General features: G+C 37.1%; 2 protein-coding genes across 2 annotated transcripts in view; both read left to right on the top strand.

Annotated features, from left to right (window-relative positions):
• LOC107715759 (niban-like protein 1) overlaps positions 1–19,022 on the top strand; it is a 35,634-nt gene extending 16,612 nt beyond the window's left edge. The window contains exons 2-14 of the mRNA XM_016521953.1: positions 2,193–2,323; positions 2,705–2,833; positions 3,103–3,208; positions 4,505–4,672; positions 11,308–11,423; positions 13,103–13,207; positions 13,397–13,559; positions 14,324–14,511; positions 14,616–14,771; positions 15,956–16,069; positions 16,169–16,276; positions 16,387–16,498; positions 16,685–19,022. Coding sequence (XP_016377439.1) covers positions 2,193–2,323; positions 2,705–2,833; positions 3,103–3,208; positions 4,505–4,672; positions 11,308–11,423; positions 13,103–13,207; positions 13,397–13,559; positions 14,324–14,511; positions 14,616–14,771; positions 15,956–16,069; positions 16,169–16,276; positions 16,387–16,498; positions 16,685–17,568 — 2,480 coding nt within the window. The 3' untranslated portion in view covers positions 17,569–19,022. The remainder of the gene's footprint in view (positions 1–2,192; positions 2,324–2,704; positions 2,834–3,102; positions 3,209–4,504; positions 4,673–11,307; positions 11,424–13,102; positions 13,208–13,396; positions 13,560–14,323; positions 14,512–14,615; positions 14,772–15,955; positions 16,070–16,168; positions 16,277–16,386; positions 16,499–16,684) is intronic.
• Positions 19,023–20,077: 1,055 nt separating this feature from the next.
• Positions 20,078–21,054, top strand: part of LOC107715749 (neural proliferation differentiation and control protein 1-like) — a 21,281-nt gene continuing 20,304 nt past the window's right edge. Inside the window, exon 1 of the mRNA XM_016521936.1 lies at positions 20,078–20,347. Coding sequence (XP_016377422.1) covers positions 20,263–20,347 — 85 coding nt within the window. The 5' untranslated portion in view covers positions 20,078–20,262. The remainder of the gene's footprint in view (positions 20,348–21,054) is intronic.

The raw sequence follows: 21,054 nt of genomic DNA, 5'->3' as shown, positions 1-21,054 counted from the left end.
TGAATCTCAAGAGAAAGTGGGTCATGCAGCAAGACAACGACCCCAAGCACACAAGTTGTTCTACCAAAGAATGATTAAAGAAGAACAAAGTTAATGTTTTGGAATGGCCAAGTCAAATTCCGGACCTTAATCCAATTGAAATTTTGTGGAAGGATCTGAAGCAAGCACTTCATAGGAGGAAACCCACCAACATCACAGAGTTGGAGTGGTTCTGTACTGAGGAATGGGCTAAAATTCCTGCAAGCCGTTGTGCAGGACTGGTCAGCAGTTACAAGAAACCTTACTTGCAGTTATTGCTGCAAAAGGGGGTCACACCATACTGAAAGCAAAGATTCACATACTTTTGCCACTCACAAATATTTAACACCGGATCATTTTTCTCAATAAATAAATGACAAAGTATATATTTTTGTCTCCTTTGTTTGATTGGATTCACTTTGTGTACTTTCAGGATTTGTGTGAAAATCTAATTATGTTTTGGGTCATATTTATGCAGAAATATAGAAAATTCTAAAGGGTTCACAAACTTTCAAGCAGCACTGTATAAATGTTATGAATTATAGTATTTATTTCAAAATTTTGAATGGGCTTTTATTTTTAATATTTTCTTTTTTCTTTTTTTGTTTTACACTCATTTTTAGTCATTTTGCTATGTGCTTTTGTCATTTTTTATTTTATATTTTAGTAATTTTAGTACTTCATTTCATAGTAGTACATTTCATAGCTTTCTTGGCAAGTAAGATTGCCATTTATTTCCCATTGCCTCTAATATGGTACTTTTTAAAACAATGCAGATGGTCAGGGTGACCTTATTCTCAGCCTCCTTGTTTCCTTTTTCACATTCCCCTGTGTTAAGCATTGCCTGCGCAACAGCCTAATGGCTTTAGCAGTTCATTTAATTACATATTCTGGCTTTATGCGGCAAATATGATGGATTGAGAGTTGGTCAGAAGAAATCATAAGCAGAGCTCCAGACTTTTGATTTCTGCATTGAAGACCATACGCATGTAGAGAGGGAAAATTTTTAGGGTGTTCCTGTGAGCATTTGAGTTGGCAGACTGAAGTATGTAAATGCTATACGTCAGGTCTGTTTATAATTTGCTTTGATGGGGAAAAAAACTTGCTCTATTCTTTTTCTATTCTATCTGTTATCTTTTTATTATATAACTAAAAAAACAACAACAACAAAAACCCTTGCTACTTAACCCTTGTAACTTTTATGTTAATGATCGTATTGAACTTGAGCATTTAGCTGTATGGATCTGATTTGTTTGAGTCTCACCCTGAAACTTATTTTTTTATCAGTCATACTCATAACAATCAAATATAACCTTGAAATCCCATAGTGTTATTCCAATTGTATGTTTATTGAATGAACTGGAGTTATTTTTAATGTGCAGGTGATTCACTGACCTTAATATCTAACCACAAAAGATGCAAGATTTTATGTCTTTCTTTGACCATTACTAAATGCTTTATTTTCCATGCCCCTCTCTAATTTAATGGCATCTTCACATTGTAAGCAAACGGACAGGAATGTTGTTGTTTTTTTTGTTCCCTTTCCCTAAAACATTTCCAAGAGACTGAATGCCTCCAAAATTTTACAACAAGCCCTACATAGTCATTTGGAAAACATCCCGCCAGAAAGCAGTCAATAATGAAGCTGCCTTTGTTCTTGTGCCAACTGCAGTGTTGATCTGCTTTTACATGCATGTGAAGGACAAAGCAGTGAAGCTCAAACATTGTAATCTCCTTTTCGGATCAGATACACGGAGCTCGGTGTGAATTGCTGTTAATGTTTAATGTCCGTTGATTTATTGTACTGTAACTGTTGTAGACCTGCAGTGGCCAACAATAAGTGTAAAATCTTAGTGGAACTTTGCCTTTCTGTCTTTCACATAATATATATATATATATATATGTATGTGTGTGTGTGTTTTTATTGCTGTGGTTGCATAACTTTTTATTAGTGTTTTTTTTACTATTATTATTATTATCATCATCACTGACAGAAAATAAAGTGTATTTTTGCTAGCTAATGGACCGGTCGACGTTATTGTTTAGAAAATGAAAACATTCTATATAAATTAGACATTAAGTCTAACTTACCTGTAATATTGTATATAATAATCATGCTGGTTGTTTGAGTTCTATGTATATTCATTAATTGTGTGTGTGTGTGTCTTTCTTAGCACGGACAGGGGAGCTGATGGGAGAGTTTGGTCGGCTATATGAACAGCAGTATGCGGTTGCTCTCTTTAACAAGATGCGCTATGACATTGAGGGTGGAGGAGGCCCTCAGAATCAGCTCCTGCACAGGAAGGTAAAGTCCTTTTCTTTTCCTCTTTTTCAGCTCAACTTGTCTTTTTTTAACGGTGCATGTGAAAAATGAAATCAGGGTCATTTATCATGGGACTGATGGTCTGTGTTTATTTGAAATATGTAGTATTATCACAGTATGACCCTTTAAAGATGAGCAGTTTGTACACTTTTCATTCGTCCGTGGTGGGTGTGTGTGTGTCTGTAGACAGAGACACTGGGTGGGCAAAGTAAACACAAATTAAGCACTTCCAGTCCTAACATCTGTCTATATAATGTATAATTAGGTACTGGGTCTTTACTGAAAATAGAGGGACAACTGTATCTCTCTCTCTGCTTAAACTGGACTTTATTTGAACCACCCTTCAATTCTTGTGTTTCTTAGGTGCCTCTTAAGAATAAGTCCATCTTCTCAGGGGCTTTGTTCCAGTATCTAGAAGAGAACAAAAAATGGAGGAATCGTTTTCTCTTTATTCCTGACTCCTACAACATCAACTATTATGAAAACAAACAGGTAATGAGTGTATTAAAATAAAATTCTCTTTCGCTTTTCAGTAGTAGTAGTAGACTAATACATCAACCAAGCTAATCTGTTAATCTTAAACTTTTTGGTTTAATCTTAAACTTTTTTTAAAGGCACCATGAACAGTTTGATGATTCCAGAAGTTTAAATAAATAAATGCATTTATTTAATTATTTTTAAAATATATTTTTATTTGTTTAGTCATTCATTCATTTTAAATAATACTGCTTTCTTTATACTCTTATCTGTTTCTAATTTAGGCCCATGACAGAGGGCTGCATCCTAAAGGCACCATTAACTGTGCTGGCTACAGGGTCCTGACCTCTATGGAGGAATATCTCGAACTCCTTAACACCAGCCTACCAGGTCAGTCTAAAGGAGTGAGAGGAAAATGAAAAAGAAAGATGGGAAAACCTCAGGGAGGAAGCAGATTCTTAATTGTTTCCCAAAGTAAAGTTAAACTCTATAAAACTAAGCAAAAGTTACTGGCTTACCGGTTTTACTGAGGTCATGTCATCATGGCAGCAAAGTTGAAAGAATAGATGACTTTACAGTTAAAGGGTTAGTTCACCCAAAAATGAAAATTAGCTTGTGTTTTACTTACCCTCTAAGCATCCTAGGTGTATATGACTTTCTTCTTTCAGACGAATCCAGTCGGAGTTATATTAAATTGTCCTGGCTATTCAAAGCTCTATCATTGCAGTCAGCGGGTGTTGCAGTTGAACAGTCCTCAAGTCGTCAAATAAAGCTCGCGCATTCATAATCAACGTGCCGCAGACGGCTCCGGGGGATGAATAAAGGCCCCCTGTAGCGAATCCATACGTTTTTGTAAGAAAAATATCCATATTTCAAACGTAATAAACACTTTTCTCTCACTTCCGTTATCTGTCATACGCGGATCCGTTGCGGCTGAAGGCGTATGACGTATGCGCAGCGCGTGCGCCTCTGAGGTATGCTAGCGCCGCGCGTCTTACGTCATCAGCCGGAACTGCTTTAGTGTATGACAGTCAGCGGAAGTGAGAGAAAAGTGTTTATTACGTTTGAAATATGGATATTTTTCTTACAAAAACGCATGGATTCGCTACAGGGGGCCTTTATTCATCCCCCGGAGCCGTCTGTGGCACGTTTTATTATGAATGCGCTAGCTTTATTTGATGACTTGTGGACTGTTCAACTGCAACACCCGCTGACTGCAAAGATAGAGCTTGGAATAACCAGGACAATTTTTTATATAACTCCGACAGGATTCATCTGAAAGAAGAAAGTCATATACACCTAGGATGCTTTGAGGGTAAGTAAAACAAGCTAATTTTCATTTTTGGGTGAACTAACCCTTTAAGGTCAGTAAACAATTCAATCACACAAGACTTATGTGAACAACATGTATGATCATGTGTAAGTCATGTGGTTATGACATTTAAAACCATATGTATTTATTACCTGTGCCTTGCTATAACTAAAAACATTTTTTGAATTGAACTTGCAGCCTTTGAAATAAATGTAGAGTTGAGCCAGAGTCTAGATAAGAAATGATGAAATGGAGTGTAAAGTAATAGGTTGTGATCTTTGTATGTTGTGCAGCTCTAGTCATGATGACTATGGAGATCTTCTCATAAGGCCACTTTTAATAGAATATTGAATCATGCAACATGCGTTTTGCAGGTGTAAAAGCTAAAGTTGGCAGTTCCCCATTCCTGAAATGTGCGACGCAGTTTCCCCTCATTCTCTGGCATCCTTATGCTCGTCACTATTATTTCTGCATGGTGACGGAGAAGGAGCAGCAAAAGTGGAACGCTGTCTTTCAAGACTGCGTCCGGCACACCAACAATGGTGAGTCTTAACCCTGCTCTTAAAAACAGCCGTCCTAGTGTCCACTTTCCCCTCTGTCTCTTTAATACCCAGACACATATTTATGACTCATTACTTCAGGTAATCGGCTTTCATTATGGTTATTGATGTTCATGAGGATAAGCCGGTTTCAGACTTGCTAGAATAACTGATGTGTTATTTCATAAATCAGCTCTTTTGGACATCACTTTATCAAAAAGGAAACTCGAGCGGAACGCTTGGCACGGTTGATGGTATTCATTTGGCTTGTTTGATAATAGAAAGAATGTTACCGCTCAAGGCTGTAAAAAGAGTCGGATGAGATCATGTGGAAAACTGGAGATGTGCTGTTATTCATTCTCTGTGTGTGAGCTGTATGACTGTTTATATGTTGTAGAGCTCCTGTAACTTTATATAATTTGCAGAAATTATAGCATTTCACTATAAATGTCACTTTCTGTGTTTTGTATGTGCCAATTAAATAAAATGTGATTTGAGCAGACATTTTATTTGTTGCATTAGTCTAGTCAAAGTTGATTTCCAGGCTTAGACATGTATGTATTTTGCAAAAAAAAAACTTATATTTTCTTGACGATATGCTTCGATTTAAGTTTACAGATCTTAGGCAAGTATTTGCTCATGTACATAATATAGTTACACCATGCCTAGGGCTATCAGAAAGTTCATTGTTACTGTGAGAGTTTTGCTCTTTCACAGTGATGTCACTGTTAGATTACTTGATATGTTGTTTGTCAGGACACTCAAACAAGAGGATACTTGTCTGTTGAAGCGTATGTTAAGATTGTCCCAACTTATTATGGTTATGTCACCTGCTTGGTGGGCCCTTCATATGATTTTGCTTGATACTAAACACTCTTGAAAAATATCCTGTTAAATTTATGGTAAAAAAAAAAAAAGGCAGCTGTGAGTATTAGAAATTAACCAAATAAATAAATAAATAGACGCAATACTGTGCCAAAGTTTTCACTATTGTGGGATGGCATTGGTGCCTATATATTACAACTTGTAACCATTCATTTATTTAAGTGATCTTAATATACCAAGCTACTTGAACTACTAAAATCAGCTTTTTATCTTTAAAACGTACCAATAACCACCATGATAATACAAGTGGTACAAAGCCTCATGATGAAAAGGCATCGTAAATGGCCTGTCCATAAAACATGACCAAAGTTTACATTGGCCACCATCAGGGTGTAACACACATGACACTAAAATAATGCAATAAACATAACTAAAAAATAGAAAATGTAACACAAAACACTGTAATGTACATTACTAATAACAAAAATAAGAAACAAAATTATTTATACAAAATATAATCATATGTAATGTCATACAGGAACTTCTGGAAAAGTCAATTCACTGTTTTCACCGTAAAAAAAAAAAAAAAAGGTAATTAATAGTTTTTACTTCCACAGACGATAAATTAAACCGTAGTTTACAGTAAAAGTGCATGTAATGGGATTGTTAAACCATTTAGATTTTTTCGCTGAATATGGTTAAGCAACTTAGTTTGCTTGTTTTTAGTCTTTTTCTGTAAAAATTAAAAACTTTTTTGCAGTGTAGGGTGGTTTTCAAAGGAAGCGGTGTTGAGGGGGTCCCACTATGGCCTTTTATGGTATATAGCCTACTCAGTGGGCATGGGAGAGAGAAGTCTGATGGTCTTGACACTATTTGATGTGATAGAAATTCATTCTAATTATACTTAAGGTATTCTAGTTGTTGGGTGTGAGGTACTCTGTCTCATAGACGTCTTATGATGGCTTCTATGGCTGCTAGAACGGTTTTCTCTCCGCTGTAGTCCAGATTCCAGAGTGGTCACTGCTGGGGCTGTCAACCCATAATTCAGTTTGGATGGGAGGCTGCCGAGAGGGAATGCACACTTGCGGCGAGGACAGTAATGTCCCATTGGGTATTAAGGCGGCCATCTAAAAGCGTGTGTGTGTGTGTTATAGTTAGCCAAATCCCTGCTGCGTGTAGTATGTTCTGAATGCAAGCACATCTGCAGAGACTTTTTCCCCAAATAAGGGATGGTTCAGTTCTGGTTAAGTTCTTTGCTATTCATTAGTCTGTTTAAGATGTTCCCTGACATATTTAAAATATGTTAGACTGTCATTTTCTATTCTCGCTGTTTTGAAGGTTAGCTGTTAATGGAGACTGCGCTTCTAGAGAGGTGACAGTGCCTATCTTGACAAAATAATAATGAGGAATCTGTTTCTCTCTCTCTCTCTCTCTCTCTCTCTCTCTCTCTCTCTCTCTCTCTGTCACAGACTCTAATAGGAGTGGATAAGTGTTTTTCTTCTTTGGCTTAAAATGAAGCATGCAGTAAACCGTAGTGCTTAATTTCTGGAATTGATCTGCTTTTAACAGCAGAGCAAACACTCTTTGTAGTGTTATGTAACTTTTGTCTGATTCATCGGTTGAAAAGATGTTGTTTCTGTGATTATGTACCTGGTCACCATGGCAGTTTAAGGCAAACCCTGCAGAAGGAGTGTAGGTTTGAGTGATTCGTAATAGGCTGTTATTCATAATTTGACCACTGATATAATTGCCCTTCCCTTTTACCTGTCAAAATCACACATTCATTATGTAAGTACTGTAATTATGTTAAGTACTGTCCTGGTACAGCGTCATTATTTGTGAGCTTGTGGATGACATAGTTTCCTGCAACACTTTGAACATTGCTGCTGTTAAATCTACTTTTTGTATGTGAGTTTGCAGTTCAAATTAAATGTGACAAGATGATGACCAGAAATCATGTCTTTTTACTGAGTTTATAAAAAAAATGTAGTTAAGAAGACTAATGTCTCTTTCTTTATTTGATATTAGATTACTCTAACAGACGTACTTTTTTTCATAGGGTACTGTGAATTTATTTGTCACAACATCTGCTGAGAAATAAAGCATCTAAACTGAAAACATGAGCCAGACACATGTCTTCGATATGGTTGTGTCAGAACTTTGTTGGTTCAAATTGCACCTCTGCATAAAGAGCTAAATGTGATGTGTGACTTAATATAATAAATTGCTTAAAACAGCTCATCTGTGTCCTAAAATGTGTCAGGAGGACACTAGGATCCAGGAACATGCAGTGATCCAATAGGATGGTGTTATTTTGTGACTGGATGCCCAGAGGAGTAAACCCAAGCGTGCATGAACCGAGTTAAATCAGGACTGGATCCTGACAAGTCGCAGCATGGTTTTGGAAGTGCATCATTTACATGTACAATGTTTAAGATCACTTAATCATAAGGCTGTTCGAGCAACCAATGCATTTCTACTGTAGTATTCTAGACTTTCTTTGCTGTAAGTATCCTGGTTTGTTCAGTTCTGTAGCCCCGTGCTGTCATGAGCAATAATGGTGGCCCAGTAAAGTCTGGAATGCAACAGCAATTAATTTAACAATGGTATCCATGTTTTGTTTGTCTGATCTTCCTTGTTTGATTTTTGGCTTGGGTGAGAGAGGCTTTAAAGGAATAGTTCACCCTAAAATTTACTTAACCTCAGGCTGTCCAAAATGTAGAAGAGCTTGTTTCTTCATCGAAACAGATTTGGAGAAATTTGGCACTATATCACTTGTTCATCATTGGATCCTCTAGACCAGTGTTTCCCAACTGGGTTGCCGTCTGTCGAGAGCAGGGGTGCAGTGTAAAAAAATCATTTTTTAATATTTTTAAATTGCTAAAATGTTCAAAAGAGCATCTATTATATAATATCCATTTCTGATGTCGCCAATAATTATCTGCTAACCGTTATGTTATGCTCGCGTGTTCTGATAATAATAGCTTTCTAGGACTAAACATTATTTGGATAATTAGTAAAAAAAATTAAAAAAAAGTTAAATATCTTAACCCTACTGTTAGACCTACCTGAAAAACTAAAAAGCAATTTATTTAATTCGAAGGCCTGTCGTTATTTTTTATTTGTGCTATCATTATTAATTTCTTTATTTGTTCTTAATGGTTACTTGTCATTTTTTTTATTCAATTCAAAGTTTGAAATCAAGCTAACTCGTGCTACTGCACCAAAATTACCCCACTGTAAAATAAAAAAAACACTGAGTGAGCAAAAATTTGTGAGATAGCTAGTTATAATGGTAATTAAGTAATGTTATATGTATAAAAGCCTACATTAAAATCTGTCATATAAATTGGTCTTTTCATTAGAAATTAGCCTACTGATTGCCACCATTGATAGACACATTTGTTTTTATAATATTAAAAATATCTGTATGGCATTATATTCTGCAGTTCTTCCCTGTTGTACCGAATATCTATACTTTTCAAATTATCATATCGAAGTTAGAAATTCAAATATTGTGACAAAATTAATTTTGTAGGGTGCCACAAGTTTGTTAAAATTTCCAAAGGGTGCCGCGATTAAAAAAAGGTTGGGAAACACTGCTCTAGACCTCTGCAGTGAATGGGTGCCATCAGAATGAGTGCTGATTAAAACTTGATTGTTATAATCAAATTTGATTTTAACTTCAAACCATTGCTTCTGACTAAAATACATCCATAATCTTGCTTTCTCTATTGAAAAAGTTGTCTCATCTGAAATAGTCACAGATCGAGCACCAAAAGAGTTTTGAACAAATATGTCTGTGGATTTGGATGTGAGAGCACAACAAGGGAGGGACTTTTTTTACTGGAGGAAGTGTTATTATGGATTATAGACTGGCCATAAGTGACGGCTTAAAGTTAAACTCCTTAATGATGGATTTGTTTCTTACAAACACACAGATTTTCACTTCACAAAGACGTTATTTGATTGACTGAAGTCATGTGGATTATTGTGATGTTTTTATCAGCTGTTTGGACTCTCATTCTGATGGCACCCATTCACTACAGAGGAACTATTTATGAGCAAGTGATGTAATGCTAAATTTCTCCAACTCTGTTCGATGAAGAAGCAAAATAATTTACATTTTGGATTGCCTGAGGGTGGATACATTTTCAGCAAGTTTTCTTTTTTGGGTGAACTATTCTTTTAATGTCTAAAGAGGTGCAAAACGGCTTCTGCGCAGGTCACAAATCTTACTTTGGTGAAAATTCTGTTATTTATGGTCATGAGATGGCCTACACAAAGTTGCTAGACTGTTTTCCAAGTCCCACAGAGCTTTATGATGTGTATGGCTCATGTCAGTATTGGGAGAACGTTTTATTAGGCAACTGAACAGGTTTACAGGCATGTTAATGAATTAAGTCCAGGTGGTTTAAAACCTCTCCAGTGTCCAGACACAAAGTTGCTCTTTGAAAGCCTATTGAATGTAATTGTAAAGGCCTGAGATTGACAACCTGACAGAAACTACACAAATATGTAGAAATAGTCAGAATAATTTGAATTCCTGTACACTTAAAAACAAGTATTTGTTACATTATGACTGAAAGGGATAAAAATGTGAAACCTCAAAACTTAGCCCTGGTGTTATCTGACCATGTCTCATGTTGTGCAAGGTATTTATCCGCTCATTGGTGTCGTAGGGTTATTAGGGCATGGTGTGAAGCGAGGATTTTTTTTTTCTTCACCGAAGATCCTCATTTTTCTCTCATTGTACTTTGATCATCTGGTGTTTTTGAACTGACTTGAGATCAGTTGTTTTTACGGTGACCGCGCCAGAATAAGCGACCCGTTAAGCTTGTTCTCTAGTTTTTGCATAACAGTTCTCGGGCTCTCCCCAGATGTTCATGAATATGTTCATAAATTATTTTTTGTTTTGTTTTTTTTCTATTCTATTCTATTCTATTCTATTCTGTCAGAATAAGTGACCCACAACACGTGTTGTCTTGTTTTTGTGTAACACCTCTCCAGTTCTTCCCATGTATTCATGAATATATTTACTCTGTGCATTTATTTTATTATTTTACTTTACTTTAACTTTATTTGACTATGCCAGAATGAACGACCCATAACTCTTGTTTTCTCCTAACAATCTCTGGTTCTCTCCGCACGTGTTCATAAATACGCTTGCCCATGTGTGCATGCACTCACAAAAGCGTCAAGCTGTGCTGATGTGGAGTGCTGGACTTCCTGCTTGTTCTCCTCCAGCCCCCCACACCCTGCCTGCTTGAACTTCCTCTCTTTGTGAGGGTTCAGGCACTCATGCGTTGATACTGTATGTACAGGAGGCTTTTACAATATGTGGGCTTTTAGAATGTCATCATAACTGACATACAGATGTGAAGCAGATTGTCAGAGTACTGAACTCGAGACAACTTGTCTTCAAATTGTGTTAGATTCACACATCAGCTAGATCATTCCCCTATGACCCTATGAATGTAACTATGGCATTGTATAGGGAATTACCATGGTAACTGATGAGGCAATGCTTCCTGTTTGCCACGGTGACCAAAGCAGATTGAAGTCTGTCTTTGGTTTGATGGAATAATCTGATTGTGAGACGTGCCTGTGGGTGTATATATAAAGATGACCCCTCTTTATTTTTTTGTCACTCGGTCTTTTCACTTCTCTAAATGGAAAGGAACTGTGTCATGATATGATGACATTAGAAATTAATATCTAATTGTGTTTGTTTCTTGATTATTTGTTAAAAATAAAGTTTTGTTACTTGCTTGCATATAATGATGATGATAAAGTCCTGTTCTCTTGCTCAGGACTGCCTGAGGAATGTAAAGTTCAGACCCCCACGTTCACAGATGCAGTGCGACTCTATCGGCAGACCCATGGTCACTATGGAACCTGGGACATGATGTGTGGGATGCCTCCACAGGTAAAACACACACATATACTTTTATGTATCTTGGGCAGCTCTTGTTCGATTCTTTTTTGTCTAGAATAGGAGTTCTCAACCTGGTTCTTTTTATGGGGTTCTTAAAGGGGTCATATGATGTTGCTAAAAAGAACATTATTTTGTGTATTTGGTGTAATGAAAAGTGTTTATGCGGTTTAAGGTTAAAAAAACACATTATTTTCCACATACTGTACATTATTGTTTCTCCTCTATGCCCCGCCTTTCTGAAACTTAGGTAGGCGTGGCTGACTCTTAACTTTTATAAAGAATATCTCTTTGGATTTGAGACTTTAGTCTTTGCAACTTTACAGATCTTCTTTATGCACCAAGAGCTTGTAACACTCCAAAGAGAAAGGAAAAATTTAAATCGCATCATATGTAAAAATAAAATAAAAGATAAAAAAATATTAAAATAAAAGTACTTAGAAGATATTTATTTATTACAATAAAAAAAGATATATATATATATATATATTATAGTTTATATATAAATAAATAGATTTTTACCAAGGATTTTAGGACATATGTTAAACAGTGCTCAAAAAATAATTCAGTTTATAGAAATCTCCTGTGATACCTGTTCTATAGTGACCCTACATCAAGGTTGAGAACAGTACGATAAATCTACAGTAAATTATTTTTTTGGTGTTGTTGGTTGGCACTGCGTAGGGGGGTGAAAGGAAGTCACAGTAATTGTTTGGGTTATAATAGAATACAGATGAAGGTCAGAGCTAAATTGATTCACAGGAAGTGACCCGTTTCAAATCCTGGTGTCCCTGTATAAAAATTGTGTGGTGTCAGAAAAAAAAGAAGATGGTGTTACTGGTAGGGTGGGTTTTATAGGAATCCATCATCTGTACTTCATAAAATATTGCTCAGTCATTGCAAATAAAATGCTAGATTAACACAATAAGTGAAGGACTAACATATAGATCTTTGTAGTGGAATCTGACCTTGATATATGGGGAAATCATTGTGAATTGGAACTCTTAACAATTTAATCATTTATACTTTGGTTATACAGTGGCTAATTAACCAGCTTTATAAGATAATCTGATTTTAAAAAAGTATCTTTGAAGTATAAAGCTAAAAAATATAGCATGTCAGTGTTTAATCTGTAATCTTCTTGGCAGCATCACGGTAGTATTATTTTCCTTCTTAGCTGAGTTCTTTAATGCATTGTTTTCTCTCTGGAACGAGTGAACCAGATAAAAAGAGAGACATCATGTGAAAGTCGTAGGAGTGTGTCCTCTAGTAACTTGTGACTCTAAAACCATGTTGACAATATTTCTAGTTGAATAAAAGAGGTTAAGCTTACATAGGTAAGTAACAAAAGTCCTGTAGGCTTTGAAAGGATGTCACAGTAACTAGTTTAATGATATATGATCAGTGTCCAGAGACAAGTCTGGCAATAGTAAAATTGTAATGTGCTCCAGGCAAGCCAGGTTTCCCGTTATATCTTAAAATCATGATGGGAATGAGTTAACGTACCCTCCAGGCCTATATGATCCTGATATGTCACTCAAACACATGCAGTGTATTAGAACTTAGATTTTTCAGAATAAATGTTAATTTTAATAAAGGCAATTTAAATAAATTTAATAAAGATGTTAAAGTTCTTTCATCACACCCACTCGGTGTTATGATTGTCTTCCCAGATCCTCGCCAACCTTGTCATGGAGACCCTACTCCCTGAGATGAGAGACCTCATCACCCCCAAACTGAAGGGCAAGATGCATGAGAGACAGAGGAATTGGATGCTGGTACTTCACACATTTTATATGTGCTAGTCCTGCATGGAATCTGCAAGTTGTTTCTTTTTTTACTATTTTATTTTACAACAGAGTATAATATGTTGGTCAGAGCTTTACTGTACCATGTGGCTATAGCCCAAAAGCAATTTTAAAACAACTAGGATGTATTACAGTGGCTTCTGTTTCATTTTTGGCCAGATATCAGATGCAGTGTACGGGCTGGTTCAGAGCCAGACTCAGGCGCAGTATGAAGCAGTAGTGCAGAGCTGTGAAGCAGGTCGCCCCCCACTGGAAACCACCATCCGCACAGACATGGACCAGATCATCACTTCCAAAGAACATGTGTGCAGCAAAATAAGAGGTAGCTTTAACTGGTAATTTATTCCATCATTTATCTTTATCAAGTCACACAGACGTCAAGTAACTTACCTGGAATCAAAACTGCCAAACATTTACCTGAGGAAAACTGACATCGGATCATATCAGGTTTCTAGTGAAGTTTATCTAAAAGGGATTATGAAAGAAGGTGGCCGACAAATGTCACATTTTGACAGCTTACCTTAAGTGTTATTGATGAATGAGGATGACGTACTGTACTTGACAGAAAGTGTCCTTCTGAAACCACTGACACCTCATTTCTTGCCTATCCTTCCTGCTTTTTCATTTATCAATATTTTATATTTAATAGTTTCTGCTAATTTTAATATTTAGATTATAATCTAGCACTTACATATCATGACTAAGATTTAACCCTTTAGGAGCAGAATGTCTTTTAGTGGCTGTGCACATGTAAGATTTAACCCTTTAAGAGCAGAATGACTTTTAGTGGCTGTGCACATGTAATGATGTACATACTGTAATATAACATTTATTATCTTTCATACTATATTCACACTATAATGCTATGAACCCTAAAGTTGATTTAACCTATTTACTACTTTAATCTATCAGTACATGGTGTTTTTTTTTTACAAAATAGTTTTACAATTTATAGTATTTATAATATTGTATCATCCATAACATGAAAATAATTAGCGCTAATTGTATTAGCCAGAATTTTAATATCAGTTCATCCCTAGCATTTCATCATTATGCAATTGAATGAGTTTTTCTGTATGTCTGTAGCACTTGTGCTGCCCAAGGCAGAGAAGCTTCTGAAGGTGAGTATCCAGCCGTACATCAGCTCAATCCTGGACGCGCTGATGGAGCCCACCAGCAGAGGCTTCTTTGAGGTGCGAGACTTGTTCTTCAGAGAGCTGGTAGACATGAGCAAGAACCTCCTCAATGACGGCAACAAGGAAAAACTCGGGGAGGTAACCCAAAGTCCCCTCCATGACATCTGGTTACACTTTCTTTGCTAATAGGTTGCTTGAGCCATGACTTAAGTAGACTTAACTCTTTTACCTTTGGTGTCCAGCACATGGAGAAGATCTCCATGCTAGCCTTCCATCCTGTGAAGATGCAGAGCTGCTATGAGAAGGTGGAGACCTTGAGTTTAGAGGGACTTCAGCAGCGCTTTGACGTTTCCAGCCCCTCTGTGTTTGTCCAGAGAGCCCAAATCCTAATGCGAGAGGTCAGTCATCTTTGAACCAAGAACAGCAGCAGCAAACTCAGAAGAATTACTTTTATAAACAAACGGCAGCTAATACTGGCAAGTTCTCTAAAACAGTCGTACTAACAACAAAGTACAAATATCTGCCACACGTCAGAGCTATTTTTATTATGTTTATGCGATCAAGATGGTTCGTTAAACTGCAGCTGGTTTGAAGAAGTATACAAATTTCTCTGTTAGGGGGGTATTGTACTTTTGTGGGCAAAACGAACAGTTTGCGTTTGTCTCTGTGCCTCTTAGGGTTTGGTTTGTGGTTTCGTTGTGTATGAAACTGTATGCCCTGAGGAGTTATGTGCTGTTGTGGTAGAGATGTTAAACCTCATTTTGGTCACTAAATTACAGTGAACTGCAGTGAAATTACAGTGAACTAGTCTTTAAAACTGCAGTTTTAAAGACTAGCATATGACTGCTGATTGTGAGCACAAGAAAAAAAAAGGTTTTTTTTTTTTTATAAAGTGCAAATCATGTTTTAGCACTTTATATAAAAGTCATTTTTACAACAGAGACAGATTTTCAAAGCACAGGGAGTGTGGAGAAACAAGACTGAACTTGAGTCCTGAATTATCAAAATAATGTTGCTTCAATTTATTCCCACCCTTTTTGTGTGGTTAAATGCCCCCTTGTGGCAAAATTGATTAAAAATATGTGGAATAATTCTATTGTCCATTTCCTATCTAAGACATGAATCCTGTCACACTTTGACTAGAGGCTGGAATACACTACATGAATTTCAAAAGATTTTAAAACATGGCATCATACACTACTCGACTAAGGATCACAGACTACCAGAATTTCAAATTGTTCCACAAACACAAAAAACTTATGCGAAAACATGTGCCTTGTTGTAGACGCACACAAAAAACACCCAAATAAAAACAATATGTGCTCTAAAATTGGCTCAAAATATCAAACATATTGTCTGAATGGATGGAATCATGATCTGAAGCAAAAAAAACATAGTATGTGCCCATCGTACACTACGCAATTTTCTGTGAAATCTGTCAACTGGCCAAAATCCCCAAACTGGCAATGACTTTTGGAAACTAGTGTCGACTCCTCCAGACTGCAAATTGAGGGCAGAAAATCTGGGCAAAAGTTGTGTAGTGTATTGTAGCCTTAAGGATATATCCATCTGTTTCGTGCAGCAAATGGATGATGCAGTATACACATTTGAGCAGCTCCTGCACCAGAGTTTGGAGGGCCAGGAAGGGGAGGATCTTTGTAAAACCACCCAGCGCTGCCAGGATCGTGTCATCAAGGTGAAACAGAACGTCCATCTCCCGTCATATCTTTTTGAACCAGTAGGTTCTTGTTTAAGATTTATAAATTTGTACCGTTTTTCAAAATTTGATGTCCAGAAATTTGACTACGACAGCAGCACAGTTCGTAAGAAGTTCTTCAGAGAGGCTCTTCTGCAGATATTCATCCCCTACATGCTGAAACAGCTCTCCCCATCATGCTCTGCTGTACGTCTTGGCTCTGGTAGAGCAACAATGCATTATCCAATCTAAAACTTCTCAGAAAATTGTTGTTATTGTTATTACTAATTATCTTAGTTATTATGTTGTTTATGCAGGAACTCCCCCGTTTCCAGGAGCTCATTTTTGAGGATTTCTCTCGTTTCATTCTGGTGGAAAACATATTTGAGGAAGTGGTGCTGCACACAGTCATGAAAGACATAATGATGGGTAAGACTTCTTTGAAAGGATGAGACCTTTACAAACCAAGAAGATTGAAACATTTAAAGTTGTGATGTTTTGGAACCAAATGTTTTCTTCTGTAATGTATTGTGATGTACATCCAAGTAAAACAGATTATTGGAAAATAAAATGCCATCATACTATGCTCTTACCAACATTCCTTCTATGTTCCAGCTGTGAAGGAAGCAGCCGTCCAGAGGAGACACAACCTGTACCGAGACAGCATTGTTTTGACCAACAGCGACCCTAACCTTCACCTGTTAGGGGAGAATCCTCCAATTGACTGGGCTGAGGAATATGGAGGAGGTCAAGAGGAGGTGGATGGAGAGAATGCAGGAGATCCAGAGGCTCAAAAAAGGCGCAGGATGAAGCAGGTGGTCTCCATGATCCAGATAGAAGGCAATGCCTCTGTGCTGCCCAATGAATCATGCCTTGAAGTGCCCACTGTAGACAATATTCCAGAGGAGGAGGCGGAGGTACGTTCAGAGAAGCAAGTTCCCAATGGAACCAAAAAGGATGTGAACAAAAATGCGATTGATGAGATACTACCAACAAACGGAAGTGCAATAAAAGAGGAAGAAAGCACAGCAGAAAAGTCACTGCAGGGCACAGAGAGCAAGTCGGCCATAGACTGTGCCATACAGGAAATCGAGAATGCAGTTCAGGAAGAGGAACATGAACTCAGGACACAGAAAACTGCAGAGTCATCATCCTTGAAAGAGGAAACTGCAGCCGAGGAGGTAAAACCCACCTCAAATTGTGAAGAAGAGGCACGACTAAACCCAGCAGACACAAACAAAGATTCACCTTCAAGCACAGAGGAGGAGCCTTTGGATTCGCCGGTAAGGGAAGGGGAAGCAGTGACACCATCAGACCAACAGGAAAATCACATTACGGCGAGCACTCATGACTCATCACAGCACGACGACAGCGGATTCCAGTCGCCCACTAATGAAGCAGCAGAAGAGGAACATCAGGCGGGAAAGGAGGAATGTAATGACTCTGAAACTGGAGAGGATATTGGGAAGGGAGAAAGTGCACATATGGATCACCAGTGAAATATCTCATGAACTCTGTTCATTTATTATGTGTTTATGCTTGTAAACAGTGAGTAAATGCATTACCCACTGCTCTAAACCGACTTTTGACTGAGTGACAGGAGCTTTTTTGTGGCTTTTTTGCCAGTAAAACACTTTAGTCTCACTACTCTTGACTGTATAGACATTGTTGTCTATATCTTTTTGCATGCACACACTCACATTTTTTTGCACTTAAAAACAAAACAAAAACAAAGTCACTCTTAGTTAGAGCTGTGCTCGAATACAAACACATCCTAGGTCAAAATGTCTTCACCTTTCTGTTCACAAGTACAATATTCACCTTTATTAGTTCCTAGGTTTAGTGTCATTTCATTTGTGTGTGTGGTGCAGAATAACAGACTGCAGAAAAATTGTTTTTGCAGTGGAAATCAGCCACCTTATGCCTCATGATGATAGTATATGGTTCCTTATTGAAACTGCATCTCGTATCTGACACAGTACTGCCTTGCCAGAATTCACACTAAAGACACTGAATTTTATTTTTCATCAACATTATAATAGAGGTTTGTTTTATGCTTTCTTAATCGGTGAGATGGTTTGTAATCAAAGCATCCTTTTGACATGAAGTCTGTTGAGTTGCCTGCACAGGAGACATTTAGCTTGTGAACTAATACTTGCTGGAACGCCAAACAAGCTGCATCTTGTGTTTAAGCTCGTTTAAGACTGGAGTGTTGCTTGCATTGCTGCTGCTGGTGGAGTAAGCATTATTTTCTTAGACACTGCTGTCATTTGTTGTGATTACAGAAGTGACTGCATAGATTTTTCATTAACCAGGCCAAACTAGAATAACTGACTTTAAGCCATTTTCCGTGTGGTGCTTTTCGCCTTCTTTTTCATTGTTGAATCTGTGGATTTTTTTTAAAAATTGCATTTAGTAATTGCATTATGATATCAGTATCTTCTGGGTCGCACATACACTGTATAGTTTTAGTTTATGTAGAGAATACTGCTCAATGGGTTGTGGGTCCTAGTGGAGATGTGTCATGTTATTTGATTTAAGTACAGGTCACTTTTGTAAAGGGTAATCCAGAAGATTAGAGCAATCAAACTGGCATTCATATTTGTACAGCGCCACTGTTAGGGAACCAGAAAGTTATGTTAGATATTTGTATTTCAAATTTAAATTACAAGCAACTTGTTAATGTGCAAAATGTTATCAATAGGGTCTGACTCCTATATCTGGCCACAACAGCTTCCTAATTTCTTCAATTCTGTTTAAAGATTGACTTTTTAAAGTAGATTTATCTATGATATGACAATGACTTCAACTTTTAATTAATGTAATTGAATATGTTTATTTATTAGTAACAGCACATACGTTATCTTAATCTTTTTAATTGTATCCTGCTCAAATACTTTTGCATTTTTATTGTATTGTTATCTTTTGGAAAAATAAATCAATATCACTGAGAGTCTGCATATTTTTGCCTTTAAGCAGTTGTTTGCTGAATAGTATTTGAAATAGCTATATTTACATGACTTAAAGAGGTCATGAACTGAGAAATCAAAATTCCCTCGATCTTTTGGTCGTTGTACTATAAAAACATCGTGTAAGTTTCAGAACTCAAACCTTTTTCGTTAGTCTAACAGCTTATATTGAGGCCAAAATGATAATTAAAAAAAAAAGCAGTTCATGACCCCTTTAAAGTGAAAATGTGGCTTGGTGTATCGGTCACACCAGCAGGCGGCAGTGCAAACGTTTGTCACGCTCGTTCTGTCACCACGATGAACATTCGGCAGTGATGATTTAAATTCACTCCAGTGAATCGAATCTTTTGAATTCGTTCACCAAAAAGGATAAATTCACTCTACAGGTTCAGTGAAGAGGTTATGATCGTTAGATGGGTTCAAAAATGCTCCAGCACTGCCTGTATTCGAATTACTGCGCCATAATAGTAAGCCTTTGAAGGCAGGAAAGCAATCACCTTCACAAGAGAGAAATTTAAGTGAACGAAAAATAATCACGAGAACTATTCGTTCACTTATTTATTTTTTTAAATACCAATTCGTTCACGAAAGAAACGTTTATGGCAGCCATTTGAGTGTTTATTAATTTAAAAAGTGTATTTTGTATGGAAATTAACCTATAAGTGATGTAATTGATTTTATTTACATTTGTTTATCATATTATTATTATTACGACTTATTATTATCTTATATTATTATAATTCAATAAATTATTTTTTTATATATTATTTCAATATTTAGTTATATGAGTTAATACGTGACATTTGAACATTTTGCCCTTAATTATACATATGAACTCCAACACCCGCATTCGGCGTTATCCTCCCACAGCGTTATTATCCCCAACACGCACCTGTTAAAGTAATATTTCTTTATTTTAGAGGGGACCGAAAAAAATATCCCGACGTGCTGACGACATCGTTTTGCGTAGCCTGAGCGCACAGCTCTGGTATTTTCCCCGCTCAGAGAGAGAGAGAGCGAGATCAGCATCTCACAGGCACCAGCGTCAGCATCGGCGGCGGACGAGACGCGCAGCACTGAATGATCCCGCGCACCGTGAACACATCTTACCGACTACACACTTGAGTGTCACTGCACAGAGAATACAGTCAAAGGTTTTTCACCATTGTGGGACGGGGGAATGATAAACCCCGGATCCCCCGGGCCGTTGTACTGTTCTTAAGGATGCGATCACTGAGCCCACCGTGGGCCTCGCTACTCACCGAGGCTTTCCTCATCACAACAGTCGCCGTCAGCGCTGCAATGGCAGGTAAGACGCATTTAATTCATGGCATTTATGGGTATCGTGATGCCGTACAGGTGTCTTGGAATAAATAAGCACTATCTGGCTATTTATATAGCCCAAAACAGCTTTTGCAGCCACATAGTGGGGATGTGTTTTGTATATTTTGCTTGTTCTGTGCACGTGTGCACTGCAAGTGTTTGTAAAAGTCATAATTAGACCATACAACTATTTTCATATCAGAATTATTTTGAAAGATTAATAATAATGGAATGTTTTTGCTTATACATTCAGTGATGGAAGGTCCCTTCTTTTAAATGAATTCAGACTTAGATTCTGTTTGAATTGCCTTTGATTTAAATGAATTTTTCTGCTGTTTGAAAAACCTAAGTAAACTTGAACTCAATAAAAATAACTCAAAAAAATGTTATGATATGGACTCACATGTGGACCCCCTTATCCACGTGTTTCCATTTTGGAAAATGTGTGCACTCATGAGTACATTCACACTGTTTTGATGTCATCATGTCTGTATGACAGTCATTACTCTGAGTTTCCCACTCTGCTCTTAAGATTTGTGACCCTGGACCACAAAACCAGTCATAAGGGTCAATTTTTTTAAATTGAGATGTATACATCTGAATAAATAAGTTTTCCGTTGATGTATGGTTTGTTCTGATAGGACAATATTTGGCCGAGATACAGCTATTTGAAAATCTGGAATCTGAGGGTGC

The sequence above is a fragment of the Sinocyclocheilus rhinocerous genome, unplaced genomic scaffold (genome assembly GCF_001515625.1).
Source record: "Sinocyclocheilus rhinocerous isolate Xijiao unplaced genomic scaffold, SAMN03320098_v1.1 scaffold3194, whole genome shotgun sequence".
Lineage (NCBI taxonomy): Eukaryota > Metazoa > Chordata > Actinopteri > Cypriniformes > Cyprinidae > Sinocyclocheilus > Sinocyclocheilus rhinocerous.
Note: the sequence above shows the minus strand (reverse complement) of the source record. Positions and strands in the feature narration are given on the sequence as shown.